The sequence below is a fragment of the Microtus ochrogaster genome, chromosome 2 (assembly GCF_000317375.1).
Source record: "Microtus ochrogaster isolate Prairie Vole_2 chromosome 2, MicOch1.0, whole genome shotgun sequence".
NCBI classification, from domain to species: Eukaryota; Metazoa; Chordata; class Mammalia; order Rodentia; family Cricetidae; genus Microtus; species Microtus ochrogaster.
In genome coordinates, this window is record NC_022010.1 from 43,178,531 (window position 1) to 43,201,043 (window position 22,513).

General features: G+C 47.4%; 1 protein-coding gene across 2 annotated transcripts in view; it reads left to right on the plus strand.

Moving 5' to 3' along the window:
• Itgb5 (integrin subunit beta 5) overlaps window positions 1-22,513 on the plus strand; it is a 118,960-nt gene that overhangs the window by 47,387 nt on the left and 49,060 nt on the right. For both annotated transcript variants that reach the window (XM_005344871.3, XM_013351687.2), the window contains one exon: window positions 7,260-7,428. In XM_005344871.3, the coding sequence (XP_005344928.1) occupies window positions 7,260-7,428 (169 nt within the window). The remainder of the gene's footprint in view (window positions 1-7,259; window positions 7,429-22,513) is intronic.

Below are 22,513 nucleotides of genomic sequence, written 5' to 3' on the forward strand. Positions count from 1 at the left end.
TGCTGAGGCTCGGCACCTCTCCTTCAGGGAGCCAGGCCTCTTCCACGTTGTGGTGGCTTCCTTCTGCCATGAGGAGGGGGGCGTGTTGTTTTAAATACCCTGGGCCTACCCCCAAACAACTCCCATCTTCAAGCTAGGTTAGGTGATGGGGGAGGCAGTCTGTGTTATGAGTCCCCTAGTCATGTTAATTTTATTCTTGATGCTGACCTAGATCTTCCTCAGGGGTCAGAAACCAACACAAAGATTGAAAAAAGTAAAATAAGCCAGGCAGTGGTTATGAATACCTTTAATCTCAGCAGATCTCCGAGTTCAAGGCCAGCCCGGGCTATATAGAAAAACCCTATCTGGGAAAACAAACAAACAAAAAATCAGAAAAATGAAAGAAAAAAAACCCCAGTAAGATAAACAGTTTTAAGTATAGATGTATTCAAAGTTCTTTAAGCATAAAGAGAAGCTAGGCATGATTTGTTAGGTGTAGCTTCTTCAGGGCCACAGGTAGCCATAAACTACATAAACTAGGTTATGATTAGTGGATTTGGTCTCCTCCCCCTTTCAGCTGTCCTGAGGCCACAGTGTTGGAGTTTTGCTGCTTACTGGGAACAACAGCACTGAATCAAAACATTTCTTGGGATCCATTGGAACAATGATTCCAAACTCTCCTTTCCGTCCCTGCCCTGACTGGGCTCAGACAGGGTGTGTGCACCCTCAGAGATGCTGGACTGGGAGCTGGCAGAGGATCAAGGACTAGTTTGGGGCTTAGCATCCGAATAGGCAAGGCTATTCAGAGTTCCCACTCGAAGCCCTCCAGGCAGACACAGTGGCAGACAGTGCAGTTCTTGACAGCACTCTGAAAAGCTGTTCCTAAGACAGGAAATCAGTGAAGAAAGGGTGTTAGGTAGGAAACCTCAAATCTAAGCCGTGTAAATCTCTCTTTTGTAAGCCAGGAAGTATCAGGAAGACACTGCAGCTCTGGGGAGCAGGCTGAGCTTCCCACCCCGGGGTCCCTAGTCTCTCTGGAGCGTCCCCTTTGCAACTTGAGAGGGGCAGCACAATCCAGGTCTTGTAATCTAGCTGTCCCACATCAGGCCTGGGACAGCACACGGGTTGTTTGCTTTTCTGTTTTAAAGGCCCCATGCGTTAGTCACTGACATCTAAAAAGCAATTAGTCACAAATAACCAGAATTTCTAGGTTTTCTCCATTCAGCATAGAATGGACTAGACACACTAAATCTGAAGAAGTGCCGGGCTTGTTGAGAGGAAAAAGAAGTAATGGAAGCATCAGATTCTTTAATCTGAGTGACCAGTTTAATAACTGTCCTGAGTCACTGAGGGGCATCACCCGGAAATCCCGATACCCACTGACATCCCATTTTCGGTCGCCTGTTGAAGGACTTTTTTCTTTAACTGAGCTGACATCAAGATAGATTCATGTAAAAACATGGATGTGTAAAAACATCTCCATCACTGTTTATACATTTCTACCCTTTGAGTCTGAAGCCACAGTGGTCCTTGTCATTCCCCTGCCTTCTGGCCTCTTTGTGCCTGAGGTGACAGGCTCTGCTTCTCTAACCCTGCTCTGTCGCGTGCTCTTGACTGCATCTTGGCTGGGGTTACTGTTGTTGACGTAGTTCAGAGCTTGATGGGCTGTGTCGTCTGTCTGGAAGGCTCTAGCAGTATCTCTGTGATTGTTTCCTCTCGCCTGCCTCCATGTTCATCCGCTAGCAGGTGTCAGCTGGAGCTTCTCAGTCTAAATGTCATATTATTTTTCTGCATAGAACGTCTCCCCCCAGTTACATCATATAAAGTTCTTCCAGGTTACAATTTTGTTCTTCAGTTTGATCTGTATACTGAACCATTTTTGACCTCCGTGACTGTATTTTATCTGTCTGTCTGTTTGTCTGTCTGTCTGTCTATCTATCTTGGTTTTTCGAGACAGGGTTTCTCTATGTAGCCCTGGCTGTCCAGGAACTCACTTTGTAGACCAGGCTGGCCTTGAACTCACAGAGTTCTGCCTCGTCTGCCTCCCCCAAGTCCTGGGATTAAAGGTGTGCATCACTGCTTGGCTCTTTCTACAATTTTTAATTGGTCCTTTTCTCAGATCCTTCTGTTTTAGGTACTTTGAGACTTTTAATTTTTGTTGTTTGTTTTTAATTTTTCTAGTCGTTTCCCGTCTGGCTTTTGGCTGCCGTTCTGTGAGCTCTTTGACTGTTTCAACGGTCCTTTTCTCGGGAGTTTTAGAGCATTCTGTTCTTGAGTGTGAGGTTTGCTGACATTCCTTGGGGCTGTTAGCCTCTCACGTGGTGTTAAATGTTTTCATTAGCTCATCTCCATCGGAGGCTGTTTTCCATCGAGGGCCATGTGTCCTGGTGTCCTGGCTTTCTGTAGAGCAGTTTTAATTCCTGCTGTTGTCAGGGACCTTTCTGTGTTGACGGGCTGGTTTTCCTGTTAATTTCTCAGCTGGGGGTCTCTTCTCTCCTTTCCTCTTTCTTTCCCTCCCTTCCTTCCTTCCTTCCTTCCTTCCTTCCTTCCTTCCTTCCTTCCTTCCTTCCTTCCTTTCTTTCTTCCTGACAGTCTCACTATGTAGCCCAGTCCTGGAACTCACAGACACCTATACCTGCCTCTGCCTCCCAAGTGCTGGGTTTAAATGCTGGCCACCATCTCCCCGCAGCTGGGACTTTCTTTACCACACAAGTTGGGAATTCTCATCACTAGGGACTAGAATGACTTTTTATTTATTTATTTATTTTTGGTAGAGGACCTGGGTCGGGTTCCCAGAACCCACATTGGTCAGCTCACAACTGCCTGTAATTCTAGTTTCAGGGAATCTGATGCCTCTTTTTAATTAGTTCCATAGCACCTGCATGTCCAGGGTACATAGTAATACATATATTTTTATTTATGTGTATGTATGCATGTGTGTGCAGTTGGTTGGTTGGTTTGAACTCATTAATAATAAACCCCAAGTCACCAATAATGAGTTGGTGTCCCATTAAAGAAAGAGATAAAGCGCTCCTTGGTGTCATTTAACCAAGAGCAAGCCAGCTTGGACTCCTCTGGTTTGTGCTCTGCTCTGTCCTCTGACTGTCACATGAGTCTGACTCCAGCCTGAAGGCTCTCTTGTGAATCTGTCCCTGTCCCTAACAGAGGGCTTTCCTCCATGTTTATTGAACAACACAGAGAGCAGCCTATGGGGAAGGAATGAGAGATATTTTTTTTAATATAAATTAATCCATTTATTGCAGACGAGGCCCACCTCAAAAGGTAGCGCTTCCATCCACCTTTGGGGTCCCTCAGGCTTCTGACGGTGGGCTTCACTGTGAGAACTGAAGTGGTGTGGGAGGTCCAGGCCCCAGCAGCCACTGTTTTCATGCAGGAACCACAATGCCAGATGCCAACAGCTCATCTCTTCATCTTTTCTTGCCACAGAAAGAGCACGTGTACTTGGCGTGCTGGCTGATTCAGTTTCTGCATCATTTTCCTGAGGGAGGCACTGTCGCAGGTCCCATCTCTGCTGGCGATCATGACCTTCTTGGTTTGTTTATGCATGTCTCTGGAACCTAAACCCAAGCCCAAAGAGGATGAGATATTTTATAGATAATCAGAATTTTGCAAGAGATTAAGTCACTGACTCTAGCTGACCGAGATAACAAGCAGTATTGTTGCAAACATTGTTTATCACGTCACATCCAAATGTGGTGTTCAGCACTTATGGTAGATATTCTTTTATAAGATTGTTTTCAACCTCTGTATTTGCTCTTTTCAACAAATAATACACATGTAATGTCTGAGTGGGGGCATGGAAGAGGACATAATTTAAGATTGCAGCTGTGCATTCGCTTAGGCTGTAAAAGCTGATTACATGGGAAATCCAAGGCACGCAAGGTTGGGTGCTACATTCTTCTCTTAAAGGCAGGTTAGATAAACAGGCTGGGCACACATTAGGACAGCAGTCTTAAGTCTTAAGTGACTTCAAGATGTATTATTAACTGGGTGGTAAGGTCAGCCCCTTACTTAGAACTTGTGTATGTCTGTGTTTGTCTATTTTATTTATGTGTATGCATGTGTGCTGGTGCCCAAGGAGGCCAGAAGAGGGCGCTGGAGCCCCTGGAGCTGGAGTCACCAGCAATCCTGAGCTGCCTGATGTGGGTGCTGGGAACTGAACTTGGATCCTCTGAAAGAGCAGCAAGCTCTCTTAGACATTGAGCCTGTCTTTAGCCCTAAAGTGATTTTTATGTGAGGTTCTCTCTCTCCCCAGCCCCATTTTAAAAATTTATTTTTAATTATGTATGTGTTGGGTGGAGGGATTGTACATCTGAGTGTAGTGCCTACAGAGTCCAGAGGTGTTAGATCCCTTGGAGCTGGAGTTACAGGTGAATTGAGGTCCTCTGCAAGAGCAGTCTGTATTCCTAACCCCGAACTTCCTCTCTAGACCACATGTTTTTCTCTCTTGCGCATAGCCTGCAGTGGATAGTTAACATCCTTGCCTCTTATTGTAGGCTGGTGGTTGGAGATTCATGATTGGCTCAGTACTGCAGGTCTTAGTAGCATCCAGCTTTCTGTAGAGAGCGAGGTAGCTCCAGTCTCCCCTGGGCTCCTCTAGCTGCAAACCCAGGTTTCTTTCCACCGACCTACTCCCTCTCTTCAGCTCATTCATTTACACGCCATTTTCTCTTCTCTTGTAGCCTTCAACCATGGCTGTCTATTTGGATTTTTTAAATTATATTTTGTTTAGACTTTCTCTGTATTCAGGCTAAGAGAGGTGCCTTCCATACTAACTCATTCTACAATCTTGTCTTGAGTATTGCATCATTTCTAGAATTTGCCAAGATCTAATGTCTTCAAACTAGATTCATTGTTTTTTCAAGATAGAGTTTCTTTGTATTCCTGGCTGTCCTGGAACTCTCTCTATAGACCATGCTGGCCCTGAACTTAGATCCTCCTGCCTCTGCCTCCTGGGGACTGGGATTAAAGGTGTGTGTCACCACTGCCCAGCTCTGGATTCACTTTTTACATGAATGCATTGGGGGGGGGGCTTGTGTGTGTGCGTGCGTGTGTGCGCACACATGCACACACACACACACACACACACACACACAGCTCTGTATTTATTTATTTTTCATCTTCCTGGTTAATAGTCTTGAGTAGCTCTCTTCATAAATGTCCCTTCACTGGGATTCCATAGCATAGACACAGTATGTGTGGGGTAACCTCCTGCCTGGTGACTAAAACACGGATCTCCAGGCTATTCTGGAGCGACTCCAAGGACTAAGCCAGAAATCTGTCCCAGGTGGCATGCTGTTTTAGTGATGCCTTCCCAGGATCTGTGTGGCAAAGCTGTGTCCCGTCAGAGGTGTCCCTGACTGGACTACAGCACACGGCCTGTAGTCCGACTTCTCTGCAGGAGACAAGAGAAGTTCTCTTCAGTTCTCTGCAGCCAGAGCAGGTCTGCTCGCAGACGGAAAGGGAGGTGTAAACGCTGAGGCACCCTGGCTGCTCTTTTCTGTTCTCCTGGTTTCTCTTTTCAGGGCAGTTATTAGGTCTCTCCTCCCGACTGTCACAACAAGCACACACCCAAGGCCAGGAACAACAGAAGGGACTAGGAGCTTGGAGGAAGAATGGAACGCATTTGTGGACGTGTTTCCCTCCCCTCTGTGCTTGTCTGTCTGTCAGATCGGTGTGGGCGGGGTCTCCGCTCCTTCTTCCAATGGGAACTCAGTGTCTACACTTGTTTCTATACAATGAGGAAGCTACACAAAATCTTTGGGTGGCCTGAGGTGTGGGGTTAAAAATAGCCGACCAGTCTAAGCTTAAGGTGTTTGTGAAGACTCGGTGCAGGCAAGGGAAAGAAGTCTAGCTGGAGAGGCTGGAGAGAAAGGACTGGCTGGTGGATTGGAAGAGAGAGAGAGAGAGAGAGAGAGAGAGAGAGAGAGAGAGAGAGAGAGAGAGAGGGCGAGGGCATGGGGGAGTGGCGGGGCAGGGACAAGGGTGTGATCTGTCCCCAGCAGCTTGTGAGGTCTGTGTGACAGTGGCATTGTGATTGTTAGCGGGAGGACCACCTCCTAGAGAGCCAGAGTTTGGCTCTCTGAAGAGGAGGGGAGCCTGCCTAGACCTGTCCTGGTGAGGCAGGGCTTGGCAGCAGGGATGGTGGGACCTCTTGCAGTTGCTAAGCCTGTTTCCCTTCCCAGGCACAGCCTGAATGGGATTCTAAAGCCTTCCTCCCAGGCCTCTTGTTTTTCTATAGAGAGGCTTCATTTACATGGTCACAGATCCTGCAGGTCTGGGCCAGACTGCCCCCCATGTCCGCTTAGTCTGTCCCCTTTACTCTGCGTCCAGCACACTGGCCTTCTTCTGTCTCCTTTCTTCATATGGCTCCGCTAGCATTTCTTTTCTGTGGCTGCCACGCTCTGCCCCCTCCTTTATCCCAGGAACCCATGTAAGGCCTCTCTTCCTGTTTCTGTTGCCCAGGCTTGATGCTGTCATTGAGAACCACTTTCCTGTAGGAATGGGATCACTTACCATGTCCCCTGAATACACGCATGTCTTTCAAAGCTCTCAGTTACAGATTCCCATTCGAAGAAGTTTAGATTTCTCTGGCAAGTGGATACTCTGTCACTGCAATGTTATAAGCGAGTGATGGAGCAGAAGAGTGTTTTGAATTCCTGTTCCATTCCATATCTCTTCTTGGGCCAGCACTTTCCGGGGGTCACCATGAACCCTTGGTCTTCCGGCACCTGCACATGTGGCCATTGTCCACCTTGGTTGTGCCGCTGGTCCCACTCATCTTCCAAGGCCCTCGTCAAATCTTCCCCCAGCCACAGAGTCTACTACGATCCCCGCTTTGAGCCATTGCCCACACACTCTGTGGTCTGGCTGTGTGCCTGCTGCCAGGGATGGCTGTTATTTATCTTTGTCCTCTCCACTCTGCTTATCCCAGAGGAGGCGGTGGGTGCTGGGTAAATGTTGATTGATGTTTTTCCTGACATGCAGTGAGGGCCAGAACACTCGATTGATAGTTAGAGATGGGGTAGGAGAGATGGTTAGGTGGGTAGAGGTGACCGCCACTTAGCCTGATGACCTGAGTTTGATCCCCAGAACCCACATGATCAAAGGAGGGAACTTGATCTCTGCAAGTTATTCTCTGCCTTGCTCTTGCACATGCGTGTGTACACATATATGCATGCTAAAATAATGAAGTGTGATTAAAAACTGAAAAGGCTTAGAGATAATGACGGAAAGGCAACTCTTCTCTCTCTCTCTAGTTACAAGTTATTCCCAAACTGCGTCCCCTCCTTCGGGTTCCGCCATCTGCTGCCTCTTACAGACAGAGTTGACAGTTTCAACGAGGAAGTGAGGAAGCAGAGGGTGTCCCGGAACCGTGATGCCCCTGAAGGGGGTTTTGATGCTGTGCTCCAGGCGGCTGTCTGCAAGGTAAGGCCCGTGGTGAGCCACCCAAGCACGCGGCTCCCGTCCACTCTTACATCAGAGGCAGGGCTCAGCCACACCTCGGGGAAATCTCTAGCAATCAAATCAGCTGGACTCAGGATGAATTGAGCTTGTCCAGTCTCCATGGTGGGGTGGGGCTCTGCACAGTGGGATAGTGTCTTTGCCAGGCGACAGCTGTGCTGTGTTTATGTGCTGGCTTTTTCTCCCCTGCAGTTTTTTTAACCTTAAAGATTGCCTCACTGGGGAATCAAGCTGGGAAACAGAATCAGTCTTCGGTTGCCTGTCTGTGTTTTGTTTTCCTTGTTTCTCTGTGACGTGTGAATCCAGAAGGAGGGCACAGTCAGAAGTAAACTTTGACTTTGAGAGGTTCCCAATTTGGAGAAATCTGTAAGGGGGAAATTGATAACAACTTATTGTTAAAGTAATTTTCTGTCAGAGGAGCTTAACAGAAGCAGCAGAAGGTTAATCATTCTGTAGCTCGTTCCTGAAGCATGTGTACGGTGTCATTTGGCCCATCCTCCTGGGGTGTGTCCAGACCTCGGCAGTTCTCAGCAAAGCTCAGCAGTGTCTACACTGGCAGTGTGTTTGTTCTTATTTTAAAATATTTTTTTAAAAAATGTTACATATGTGAATTTTTTCCTGCATGTATGTAAGTATGCGTGCGTACTCAGTACCCATGGAAGTGGGAAGAAAAGGACCTCAGAGTCTTCAGAACTGGAGTTATAGCCAGTTAGTTGTAAGCCTCCCTATGAGTGGCTGAGAATCGAACCTGGGTCCTCTGGAAGACCGGAGAGTGCTCTAAACACTGAGCCATCTCTCCAGCCTCTTGATGATGAGTCTGGAAAACCTCTGGGGGTTCATCAGTGATGGAGTGGTGGGCTTCATCAGTGATAGAGTGGTGGGGTTCACCAGCGGTGGAGTGATAGTGGTAGGAACTCTTAGACATTTGGGAGGTCTGGAGAAGAAAAACCTAGCTTTGAAGCCGGGCAGTGGTGGCGCACGCCTTTAATCCCAGCACTCTGGAGGCAGAGGCAGGCGGATCTCTGTGAGTTCGAGACCAGCCTGGTCTACAAGAGCTAGTTCCAGGACAGGAACCAAAGCTACAGAGAAACACTGTCTCGGGGAAAAAAAAAAAAAAAAAAAAAACTGGCTTTGAGGCCACACACGGTGGCTGCTGCTTGCTTCCTTGGTGATCTGCAGGTGATCTTGGGTTTCTGGGTGTGTTTGCTGGGATTGTCCTGTATTCACTTTCCCCTGTAATCCTTAGAAATGGATAAGAGCAAAGCCCACTGTTGTCATTTTTGAAATAAGATCCCCAAACAGCGACAGAGATGGTCAAGGGGAAGGAAAAGACATAGAAAACAGCTAGTCTCTGCCTATGCCTTTGAGAAGACCTGGGGGCTCCTTCAGAGTGGGAGATCACAGTGGCGCACCATCAGGTGGCTGCTGGCCGGGTAGCACAAGGCCTAATTCAGAGGTCATGGTCCCTGGTGTTTTTTTTTATTTTTATTTTTTGTAATCTGAAGGCCAGATGGAATCTTCTGAGTCATCTCTGAATCTTCCATGTGTCGTGAAATAGTTTATAGATTGTACTCCCCCACTTTTTTTTTAACCAACATTCTGATTTTGATCAGAGAGGCATTGTCTTCACAGGCATTCAGCCAAATTCAGCATTTTGTTAGGGGAAAAATAATGCAGGGGAAAAAAAGTAAGATTGCCCTCACCTCCTTACCCAGAGAATTTGGTGGATTTTCTTTTGGAGGAAGTCATCTTTAAAAACTGTATGGGGGGATGGGGTGGGGAGAAAAACTCAGCTGCAGGTCAGGCCCGGCAATAGGTGAAGATGAAGATAGAGCAAGTGCTGGGACCATTGGTTGTCAGAGCAAGTGCTGGGACCATTGGTTGTCGGAGCCCGTGTGGGTCCAACACAGATTCCCTAACTGGACTGGAATGGAGTCGGCGAGGAATAATCAGACACAACTTACACGGTCATCATGGAAGGGCAAGATCTCTCTCCAAAGATCCCTCGTTTATTCTCCAAACACCTTATATATTATCAATTGAGCGGGAAAACACATTAGGCTGTCTCCTAGGCAACCAGGTGCCTGGGCAAGTCACATCCACATCTAGCAGTCAGGGAGGCCATGAATTAGCATCTCTATGAGACAGCCTCCAAATTACAAAGGAAGGAAGCACCAAACCTCCTGACCAGTTTCAGTCAACACCTCTCCTCAGGAGATCTACATTTCTAACAAGTACATCCTTGGCTATTGTTAGGCAGACAGCTTGTCTGCAGAGCTATGTGTTCAGCTCAGACTGGGCCTATGGCTTTTGTGCCATACAGAAATATAGGCCTACAGTTGGTGACTGGTCCCGAGAGAGACCAGAGTCCACCTGTGTCTGCATAATCCTCCTGTGTCATCCCAATGGATGCAATAGTCCACCCTTTGAAGTTCGGTGTTTCCGAGGCTTCTAGCAGATTTCCTGAACTTATTCCTTGAACCTGGTGAGTTATCAATTGACGGAGAGGCACCGTGTGAGCCGCGTCAGCCTTAGACCTGTTTCATCATGGCCTTTGCTACAGGGAAAGTTAATCATTGTTTAGAATTCTGCTGTTTTCAAATTGCCAGTTTCTCTCTTTACTTTCTCTCCACGTCTGTGCTGTGGAGTTACATTTAGACGTGTGTTAGCACATTTCTTTCTCATTTGAAATTGCCTAATTTATAATGTCACTTTTCCTGGTTTATTATTGATTTTTCTTATTGTAGCAAAAGTATTAGGACTAGATCATAGGCTAGCTTTTGGTAAATCACTAGGTAGCAAAATCGTACTAAAAATCTTTAGCAGCTTGAGGGGTATGCTTATAATCCTAGCACTCAAGAGGGAGAGGCTGACTTATCTCTCTGAGTTTAAAGGCCAGCCTAGTCTACAAAGTGAGTTCCAGCCAGCCAGGGCTACATAACAGGGCTATGTAAGAAAAAAACAACGAAACAAACAGAATCTTTAGCAACTTGAACAATGCCTAAGGGCAATTAAGAGTGGACTAATTAAGAGGCAGATTAAAAACCAGGGTTGCTAGAATGATCCTATTTGGCAAATAAAAGAAAAATGGGCTGGTGATATTACCCAGTGGATAGAGGCACCTCTGTCCCGGGAAGGAGAGAACCAATGCCCTCAAGGTGTCCTCTGGTCTCCACACAAATCTATGCGCATGTGCACATACAGAGAAAGGAAAGAAAATGCTGGAAACAGGCCAAAATGATGGCAGTATTTTTAGGTTATAGAATTATATCTTGTTTTTATGTTTTTGAGAGGTTTTTACATTTTTGTATTTATCTAAATTTCTACAATGAATGTATATTATTTTTTATTATGAAGCATTTCAAACATAGTAATGGGAAGAACAAGAAATTAAACACCATGTCTATTGTTTACCCTTAGTGGTCACCGCTCATGGCCAATCATGTTTTGTGTTCACAGAGACCCTGTCCCCCTATTTAAGGGATTGTCAGATACCATTTACAGCACCCAAGCGTTTCTTTGGTCACTGGGTCTGCTCCCATTTCCCAGGTTAGAGGCTCTTCAACTTGGTCCTGCCAACTGGGTGTAACAGAGGAAGAAAGGAGCCCTGTGTACTTGGCTGGCTCTTCCTAACGGCCAGAGTTGCCTGGATAGTCCGCCCTGCTGTGTGCACATGCGCTCCTCTGCTTCTGGTGACCTTTGCTGTTGGTGATGGTCTGAGAACAGGCCTGACTCACAGCATCACGGGTTCTTCTTGCTCTGTTTTCCCTGAGTTGGATTATTCATTATCAACCTGTGGGACTCAGGGCTCTGCATGGCTGTCTTGAGAGGCTCCTTCAACTGGGCGGTGGTGGCACATGCCTTTAGTCCCAGCACTAGGGAGACAGAGGCAGGAGGACCTCTGTGAGTTCAAGGCCAGCCTGGTCTACAGAGCAAGTTCTAGGACAGCCAGGGCTACACAGAAAAATCCTGTCTTGAAAAACCAAATAAATAAGATAAAATCTACCTCTAAGGCATGCTGTATATTTCTTGCAAAGGTGTTTTTATGCAATTAAATTAAGAAATTAAAGGAATACCTGCTCTCTTTAGGATTCTATTCAGGGCAAGGACAAGGACCCTACTTTTACTAGTGGTAGCTTCTGCCAGCTGCTCGATTGCTGTCGGAGGCAGTTAAGGCACCCACAGCTAAGTGATGTCTCTCTCACGCCAGCATCTCTTTCCAGTGTACAAATGGGTCAGAACTGAAATGTACCATTGCCTTTAATGCTTTATTAAGCCTTTAACTGAATTTTCTTATACCTTTTCTGGGTCAGGATTATGGTTTCTCCCTTTATCCGTTTTACTGTTTCCCTCAGAACTTTCTAGAAGTTGACTTTAAGTTGCTTATCCCTTATTCTAAAATTGTACTGGTTGATGTATGATGGGTGATTCAGACTGGAGCTATGCTTGTTTTTCTGATTTCCCAAACAGGAAGCATCCGGGACCTCAGGAGGATGAGGGGTGGGTGGGGTGGTGAACGTGGCCTCAGGGCTGTGGGTTCCAGAGTCTGTGTGCTTTTCCTTTGCAGCAGTGTCTTTAGGAAACTATTAAAAGTCTCCCCGCCTCTCTCCCTCCCTCTCTTCCTACCCCCTCACCCCGTGTGTGTGTGTGTGTGTGTGTGTGTGTAGAGGGAGAGTGTGTGAACACGCGTGCGGAGGCCAGAGGATTTCATTTTTGCCGTGTGGAGTTAGGGTCTTGTCTCTGTGTCTGTGCTGCAGGCTCCAGGCTAACGGGCCGGCAAGCTTCCAAAACAAGGTTTGGAAGCATGACGCAAGTCTAAGGCCTACAAGAAATTAGATGGGTCAAGAGAAGCCAAAGGGTGACTCTGCTGTTTCCACCTCCCGCCTTGCCACAGGGTACTGGAGTTACAGATGAGCACAGCCAACTCAGGTTCTGGATCAAATTGGGTTGCTGGGGTCGTGCAGCCAGCTAGTGTTTTCAACTGGTTTGAGCCATCTCCCTGGCCCCTCGACTGTGGTTTAATACATGATTTCTCATCACTCCACTAGTTTGGTGACGTTGCAAAGTCTGTGACCCGTGGTTTGCTGTGCTGGGGTTCTACAGCTGACAGCTGCTGGGTATTCTCACACAAGGGGTGGGAAATAGCTCAGTTTTACCAACAGCACTGGCAAGAGCTCATCTCCATCACCCCCTCTGTATAAACCAGCCACGTGCCTGCCTCCCTTCCCGTCATAGGAGGCATCTACACATGCTGGCAGCCCCCCTCACTGTCTGCGGCAGGGACAGGCAGCCAGGGGCAAGTCCAGGCGGCTCCAGGGTGCCTGAGGCTTTGCTTCTATAATGGCCAGTATATCAGTTTCCTTGGCCTCCTTCATGGCTTCTGCACTCCAACCGCAGCAGCCTGGAGTCACTTATCCGACTGAGGCTGGGCTCTTGCACACGCTGCTTCCTTTGCTTACTCCCTCTCCCCGGCACTCCTAGCTTTTCTTCATTTTCTGTCTTCTTAATAGAGTTCATTGCATCAAGCTGTTTCCGCCCCACCTCCAGCCTCCTGCATCGCCATAGCCCACATCAGTATGGTTTGCTTATTCCAGCTCAAGAGCCGACGTTGACCCATTACACACACAGTGCATTTTACGCTAGGGTTCAGTCTTGGTGTTCGTTGTGATTCGATAGATTTTAACAAATGCAAATTACAATACTGTGGGGCTTCCCTGCCCCAAAGCCCCATGCTTGAATGCCATCCCTCCCTGAACCTGCTTTCCTTAAACATCAGTGTGTGTGTGTGTGTGTGTGTGTGTGTGTGTGTGTGTGTACACGCACACATGCATGTGTGCATGCGTGTGTGGTCAGGGGTGGTTCAGAAGTGGAAGACTGGAACTTGACCCTCTGACTTGCAAACATACTTGGACAAGTGCTCTCTCCCACTGAGTGACCTCCCAGCCCCCTGGACTGCTTTCCCATTCTTTGCATGGCCAACCTGGTTCGCTTGTGTTGCAAATGTCAGCTTGACTGTTTGTCTATCAGGGAAATTTCCCTGATAGATCACCCTCACTAGGTCAGGGCATTACTTGAATGGGGTGTCTGCTCTTTGAGACACTATAGGTGCTGTCATTTTGCACTGCCTAGCACAGGCTAGGTTTGTTTACACACTCAGTGAGGGAACAGTGCTTTGTGCTCATAGGTGTCTCTGTGCTCCTGAAGGAAGCTCAGAGATAGCCCAGATCCCCCTACCCCTCGCTCATCCACCTTCCCACCATGCTCTGCTGCCTCCCTGGCATCCATAGTGTGCGATACCCGCCCTCGGAAGTGGAGTTGGTAGTACGGTTATTGGCAATACTCTCAACTCGGTAGCTGCTCTGGTGGAGAGAAAAGGAAAGAAATTGAGAGAAGGACCCTGCTCTTAGGGCTTTGTGTTTTTTAAAGACGGGTTTCCCTAAGTTGCCTGGAACTCACTATGTAGACCAGGCTGGCCCCTTAACTCAAAGCAATCCACTTGCCCTGCTCCTAATCACTGGCCTTAAAGGCGTGTACCACCATGTCCAGCTACTGTTTTATTTGAGTTGGGAGATCCAATTGAGGGTAAATTAAGCATCCTTTTTATAAACATTCCACTGGCCCGTATGAAATCATCGCTATTTGTCTGTCATTGATATTGCCTATCGGCATCTCTCCTACAAAAAAACCAAACACTTTATTTATTCATGTACTTTCTATAGTGCTAGAAATCACTACGGGTCTTGCTTGCTCAGGCTACAACACTACCACTGAGCTACATCCTTATTCCCCTAATGGAAAATCTGTATGGCTCAACATTCTACATTCTACGGTGCCTTCCGCCCAGCTTGGCCCCTACTCCCTAGTCTGCACCAGAGATGCCCTGCTGTGCTCTCTGGGCTTTGGACTCAAGGTGGATGTTTGGACCCTGAGTCACAGGCGACTTCTTTCCTCAAGGAAAGAAATTCTACACTGTGGCCTCATTAACCACAGAGCAGATTTTTTTTTTCTCCCAAGTATATTCCATTGCAAAGTATGGTTAGAAGCAGGAAAAACAAACTCCTAAGGAGCACATGTTTATTGTTACAGAGTGATGGAAACAGGCCCAAATGTCAGTGTGGTTGGTCATTCGGGAAGCCAATCCCACAATGAAAACTTGATTTCCCCCGCAGGCCATGTTTCAATTAAGACGCTTTGGTCCTCAAGCTTGGGTCTGCTGGGGAATCTGCACTGGCCAAACAAGCCGCCCATCTCTTCCCTTCTTCTCCACACCTGTTCCTTCTTCCTCTCAACCCCTTCTGGAAAGGTTAATGTACAGTGTTCTCTTGACAATCTGAAAGTCTGTTGAGTACTTACTGTGTACCCATGAGGTACAGTGAGGGGCTCGAGGTTGAGGTGGCCACAGATCTGCCTCTAAACTTAACCCTACTTGGAAGACAAAGAGAGAACGAGATCTTAACGAGCAGCTGGGCAAACGGGCCTCTTAGGACCCAATGGTAAATGACAGCCTTTCTCCCCTAAAGGCTGGCTCAGTCCTTTTACTTCTCCCAGGCTGTGTACCAAGCTCCACGGGTTTCTTTTACTCTTCCCTTTGAAAGTGATTGTACTGTCTCCTCTCGTGACAAGTTAAGTAACATCTCCAAATTGCCACAGGTAGAAATGTCAGGGCCGGAGCTGGCAGATGGATCCCTGTGCATGCATTAAATATACTTAACTTTGACATTGGAGCCTGTGCTGTCTTTGAAATCAGGCGAGAGCAGGGAAGTGGGAGGGGTAAGCTTCCAACGAGAGCCTGGCCTAAGGCACCATTGCGGTTACCCACAACCCTGTGGGACAACTAAGATGGCCATACTGCTGCTTCTCTGTGGAGTCACGACTTTGCTTTTCATCAGGCACAGTTGGTCTGTAACTGATGGTGCTTGGGATTTCCACTGGGTGGTCCCAAGGTCAGCAAGCTGATGGATCACGTCCCCAGCTTTCCTGTCTGTAAAATGGGAGAGCTTTGTGTTCTTCCTTATCTGCCCCAGTTTTGAAAGGGCCTCAGACCCACCAATTCTGCTTCTAGGCTCTCATAGAATCAGACACTGCCATGGTCAGACACTGCCGTTTGCAGAATGGATCATTTTTAGCAGAGGGGAAGTTTGGGGCAAATGATCCTTCAGTGCCAGCTAGGACTATGGGGTAGTATTGACTTCCGGCTTAAGGACATCTTCACGGTTGGAGGAATGATCTTGAGATGGGAGAGGCCCATCACCGAAGCTGATGGGCCTCTATTCTAGGACCGCATTTGAGTAGCTTTCCACAGAGAGTGTGGTGTTGTCTCCACACTAGTGAGCCAGGGCAGTGAGCTACCAACACAGAGGCAGGCACCTCCTCCTGTTTCCTAAGATAGGAGAGACATGGCCTTCTCTCAGATTCCCAGACCAAATTCTCCACAGGACATCCTTGAATGTGCCCCTCTGACTTGCTATGTTCTGGTGGTTCACACATGTAAATAAGGGTTATGGGATGATCTGGAGCCTTGGGCTCACTGCGACCCTTAAGGAAGATGCGTTTGACACAGGCCATGTATTCAGGGCCCAATCAGAGGTCTGCAGGCCTCTGTCTCAGCCTTACCTTCCTCTTTGTGGGCCATAACACATCTAGTGGACTAGGTTTGCCCTGGAAATTATGTTTTAAATGTATAGAGAGGCTACAAAGATGGCGCAGGGGTTAAAAGCTTCCTGCCCTTGGAGAGGACCCAGGTTTAGCTCCTGGTCCACATGGAAGCTCAGAACCATCTGTAACTCTAGTTCCAGGGGATCTGACTCCCTCTTCTGACATCTGCAGGCGCCTGCATGCATGAGGTACACATACACACACCTCCAGGTAGACATACATGCATGTAAGATGAAAACTCCGTTTTAAAATGGTGATTGTAAGAAAGCGAGATGGGTAGGTGGATGGCGCTGGACATTGAAATGCTGTCCTCTGAGGAGATACTGAAAGGAGTGTATTAGCTGACTTCACCTATCACAGAGGAGGGGAAGGGCCCTTCTAGCTGGAGGGGACACATGAGTAGCCAGGCGGCAGCAGCCTGGAGTCCCAGGGTTCCTGTTAGGGAAGAATTTCTAACAAGGATTGCTGCTCAGTGCCAGAGCAGCTGCCTGATGAGGCAGAGAGTGGGTGTGGGCTCTGAGCCCATTGGCTCAGATGCCAGAGGAAAGATTCCTGTACCAGAAAGAGGCTGGCTGATGCTCACTGGGGTTCCTTACATATTTCCGTAAACACACACTCTTGGGAATGGCCCCTCTGACTTGCCATGCTCTGTGTGGTCCCTATGTGTAAATAACTTTTTACAAAATGGGTCTGTGGAGCCTTGGGCAAATCTTGGCATAACCGTTGTATTTATTTGTTTTGTACTGGAGTTGAACCCAGGACCTGGTGCCTATTAGGCATATGTTGTACCTCTGAACTATTTCTCCAGCCCTTGGGAGGCAGAGACAGGCAGATCTCTGAGTTCCAGGACAGCCTGGTTTACATAGTGAATTCCAGGACAGCCAGGGCTACGTAGTGAGGCCCTGTGTAGGAACCCCTCCCCCAGAAAAAAAATGTTTCTCTCCCTCAGTTCCCTTCCCTCCTCAGCACTCCTCTCCCTCCCCTCCTTCATTTCTCCCCAGCCCTCTTCAGGATTTTGGATGGAATCCAGGGCCTCATGCACGCTAGGCTGGTGCTCTGCCACCGAGCAGCTTCCCTAGCCTCCCGGTGACTTTTCTACTCAGTCACTCCCTGGTGGTTTGGACAAGCAGTAGCTGGCTTGAGCCTGTTTCCTGCAGGTCTCATCAATACCCCTTCTTTGATTGGCCACCACAACCACCTCCTCCCATATACACGAATTTGCTAAGCACAGTTTACTTTAAACTGGCGTCTAGCAGATCTTTCTGTGCCTTCCTCTGGTTGCCCATGTAACCACTTTACTGTTGTGTGTGTGGGGGGGGGTCCCCTCAGGAGAGCCAGGAACAGGAGGGTGGAAACTATCCTCTGTCATTCCTTTGTCAGACATTGTAGCCACCGAGCAACTCCTTCCATCCTCAAGAAACTAACTTGCCCCATAGGTTAGAGACCTGTGCCCTCAAAATACAGAAACCAAGCCCCCTGCACCCCAATCTCTTCTTCCAGACCTCTGGCTCTCTGGGGCCAGCTGTTGGAGATGAATAAGCCAGCGAGTCTGTCTGCGCCTTGGGGAGTAGCCAGCTTTTGTTTATTTTCTTAGACTGGGAAGGGCTGGTCCCCAACTCTCAGTCCCTACTTCTCCTTTCTACGGGCAGCTGAGAGAGGTCAGATTATGGGGAACTGAATGAGGAAACAGAGGCAACATTTAAGAGAGATGAGGCATGAGAGTCCATTGGAGAAGAAGGGTCACAGAAGGGTTATGATCGCTGGGCTACAAGTATATTTTTAAGCACGTGGGAAGGAACCAGGGAGAGACTGATGGGATGTTCTCCAGAGAGGGTGGGATTTACCGGGCGGTGTTGCCTCAAGGAGGGAGGAGCCCGCCTTCCTTGGGGACAGTGAGATCAGAGCAGAGAGCAGGAGGCTTGAAGTTTTAGGATGGAGAAGAGGGTACAGACTGACCACCATCTTTCTGGAGCTGCGGCACACTGTAGGGATTGGTGAGGAGGGGCCCGTTGCTTGTCTCGTCACCTAAACTGAACGTGGACTGAGAGGTTAAAAGCTGAAAGCGGGCCGGCAGTGAATTAGATACAGATCTGACCAGCAGACAGAGAAGCCAAGTGAACCGCAGTCCTGGCTGGGTACCAGGTTTCTTGCTGGAGTCCAGCGAGCTTCCGTTCCGCCCGCCCTTGACATTTTCATCCGAGGGCTGACCTTGATCTGTTTGATGTCAGTTTTGTTTACCTGTTGATTTTACTTAGACTTAGAGAAGGGTTTAGCTGAAAGGTAGACCCTTTGGAAAATCATTTTCGAAAAGAGAACATTCAACTTGAAAACTAGGAAATGCAAATAAGGAGAAAGGAGATAAATATCACGGGAAGAGCGGCTGGCCGTGAGCTTGTGAGTTCCAGGCATAGCTGGGGGGTTTTGGCTCCATGAAAGGGGTGGTGGTTGGCAGTGAGTACAGTTACTGCCTCTTTACCACGCTGCAGGTCCGCCGCTGGCTGCCCTGTGTGGCGTTTTGTTTACTCCTTTCAACAGCTGTGTTTTATTAGTAGTTGTCTCCCCCTTATAGATGAGCACACTGGTATTTGTCAAACATTAAGTGCCTCGCTCGAGGTCACACAGGTAAGACGAAGCAGCTGGAGGGCTGGACCCAGATCTACCAGCGCCTAACTTCAAGCCTGCAGTTGTGGCCAAGGAAAAGTGTCTATCTGTGACATTCCTAGTCACCTCCTGGCCACAGGCATGCCCTTGGAACGTGTTGTGTTTAAACTACACTCTGAGCAAAACAAACCTTTAAAGATATGTGCCTTTAAAATGTTCTTTATTTTATATTATATATTGTGTGGTCTTTAAAATAGCAACATTCATAAACCATACCCTGAAACTGTATATCTGGCATACTTTTTTATCTTCTTTTTGCTTTGGGTTTTAAAATAGTCTCTTACGTGTACCCCAGGGTGACTTCAAACTTGGAATCCTTCTGCCCTCAGCCTCCTGAGTGCTAGGATTACTCACACATATGTTCCACCGTACCTGGCCCCGTTTGAAGAAAATGACATGTATATTTACTCAAGAAACCATCATCAAATCCAAAATAATATTGGACTGGTGAGATAGCTCATCCAGGAAAGATGTTTGCCACCAAGCCTGACAACCTGAGTTTGAACCCTAGGTCTCACTTAAATGGTGGGAGGAGAGAACCGACTCCCACAAATTGTCCTCCGACCTCCACTTGGGTACTTTGGCAGGCATGCAAGTCCCCCACCCCAGTCAGTAAGCTAATGAACATATCATTTAGACCGTGAGTTTGTACCCCTGTCATTTCTCCTTCTGCATCTCCCCTAAGCAACCACAAACTGACTCTCACTGCACATAAGATGTACTTGCTAAAATTTTATATATACCGTACATTATTCTTTTTTTGTCTGGCCTGTTAGACTCTGTGCCATTATTCTGAGAGTCCTCCTTGCTGGCAAATGTATCCACTCATTCATCCTTTTGTGGTCTAGCATTGCACCGTTACCCAGCAGTTTATCTAACTGTTCACCTGCTCATGGATTTGGGCTGTTTCTAGTTTTTGTCTATTCCCAGAAAGCTCTATGAATATCAATGTTCTTGTCTTTTTTTTAATGGACATATACTTCTGTTTCTTTTGGGTTAATACCTGGAGCAGGTTAGCTGGTCTGATCATAGTGTTTAACATGTTAAGGAATTGTCAGTGTTTTCCCAAAGTATCTGTATCATTTTATAATTCCAGCCACAGTGCTGTGAGGGGTCTGGTTTCCACAGATTTTCATCAGCCTTTGAGGTCTTTTGTTTGTTTTGGGACCAGGCGTCCTGGTTCCTTTTCTGTCATTGTGGTAAACACCATGACCAAAAGCCACCTGCAGAAGGGTTTGTATTGGCTATGGTTCCAGAGAGAGAGAGAATCCGCTGTGGTTGGGGAAGCATGGCGGCAGGCAGCTGAAACAGGAAGCTGGCTGTTCACATCTTGTCACACAGGAAGCTGAGAGTAACCTGAAAGTGGGGAGAGGCTTTAAACACACTCATAGCCATCCCCCAGTAGAGTACTTCCTATAGCAAGGCTGCTCCTTCTAAGGGTTCTAGGATCTCTCCAAACAGTACCACCAAATAGGGACCCGGTGTGCAAACAGCCGAACCTCTGGCGACATTTCTCTCTTAAGCCACTACGCAGAGTCTCACCTTGTAGTTCAGAATAACCTGAAATTCACTCTGCCCAGGCTGGCCCCAGACTCATGATCCTGCTTCAGCACCCTAAGGGCTGGGATTACAGGTGTGTGCCACATGGCCAACTTAACTTTGCCCACTTTAACGTGCATGCAGCAGGTTCTTAATTAATGCAGGGCTCTCTAACCACTTGCTTTGGAATAATTCATCGCCCCTGTAACAGTTATGTGGCCTTACTACCAAGTAGTAAAAGAGGAGAAAGTGAACTGGTTAATCCTGGCCCTTGAATAATAATAATCCTGAGTCCCATGATAGGTTCCTTTATGTGCCAAGCGCTTTTCAGATCTCCTGTGTAGAAAGACCCAGCAACAGCCATGCCAAGCAGATTCAGTTCTGTTTCCCAAAGGCTTAGAGAAACGAGGGGCTCTCCTAGGGCTCCACAGTTGGAGCAAAGCAGAGACTGAACATAGATTCATCTCTTCCAGAGATGTTCTGTATCATAGTTCAGTAACTTCCTTTCAAATGAGGAATAAAACCTCCCTCCCCAGTGTTGTCCCTCGTCTTGAACATGGAATACAAAACGCAAGTCTTCAACACAAATACCTTACGGGCAGCCAGACAGTAGGCAGTTTATTTTGAATATAAATACTCTGGAGTTGCCATGTGAAGTCTGCAAGCTGACAGCCTACGTGGGTGAGTTGACTGTGTTCTGACCCATTCCTGTGACCTGACCTCTGGGCCAAGGCTGTTGACACCGTTTAGTGATCAGGGGTCCAGTTAGAGGAAACAGACTTACTGTTATTCGTGGAGCGGTGCCTGCTCCAGCTGCTTTCCTTCCAGCAAACGTTGATTTTGGGATCTAGCAGTCGTAGATTAAACACTGCTGTGTACTGGGCTCTTTCCTGAGATGTCTCCTTCACTGTGCACACACATCCAAGTTCAGTGTTGTCTGACCCGTGCTAACCTAACTCCTCATCTGTCTGTGTCTCCACCAGACCACAGAGAAGCTGCCAGAGAAAAACGGAACCTGAACAAAGCATTCAAAGATCAGTCTCACAAATGCAGTGCTTGTAGTTTAAAAATAATGGGAATAAAAAGATTACTCATAAACCAACTCCAAACAGATTACGGCATTTCCCCCCAATGTCTCCTGGTCTTTTAAAACAGAATTCTATGTTTCTTACGCGCTTGGTAATCATACTACAGATATCTGCTTCTTTGTTCCATCATCATTGTCTGGATGTAATTTCAGACTTTTTTATTCTGGTTTATTGAGACAGGGTTTTCTTTCCTCTCTAGCTTTGGAGCCTGTCCAGGAACACACTCTGTAGACCATGCTGGCCTTGAACTCACAGAAATCTGCCTGCCTCTGCCTCCCGAGTGCTGGGATTAAAGGTGTGCGTCACCACCATCTGGCTAATTTCAGACTTCTTATAAACATAATTTCTAGTGTGGGGGAGGGGCTATCTCAGTTCACATCCCTATTCCCATCTATTAGGATATTCATGTCTTTGCCCTTTTTTCCTTTCTCCCGATCAAACATGGTTATGCATAATTTCGTGGTACTTTTGTGACTAGAGTCCCGTGAAATAAAATCACTGAGTTGACAGATAAATACTTCTTAAAGCTGGTGGTTCTTTTTAAAGTCTGGCTTATTGAGGGATAATTTATGTAGTGTGGCATTCTCTCTTTTTAAGTGTATGCATACACATTTCAGAACGTGAAAAATAACAGACCAGGAGTCAGAGCCTAGCACAACCCTGGCAGCTGCTCTACAACTTCTTCCTGTCCCTACCAAGAAAAGCCTCGTCCCAGCTCAGGGTCCCATGACTAGCTTGTCCTGGTATAGCTATGAGGGGGCTCCAGCTCCCCAAGATGTGGGGGTCTCTTTGCTGTGCCCCTTTCCTGCCTTTCTGCCAATGCCTAGAATGCCTGTTTCCCTTCCTGCTCCTTCCCTATTTCTTCTTCCCATTTCCTTGAAGGGTTCTCCTTCATCCTTCCAGAGCAGCTTGAGTTTTATCCAAATTGGGAAGGGCTTTCTTTACCTCGGCCCTCCATCACAGTCATCTCTTATCCTCCTCCTCCCCATCATCATCATCCTCATCCTATCCTCCCTGTCATCGTGAGCCTCTTCCTCCTCCTCCTCCCCATCATCATCCCCATCCTATCCTCATCGTCATCATAATCATCCTTTTCCTCCTCCTCC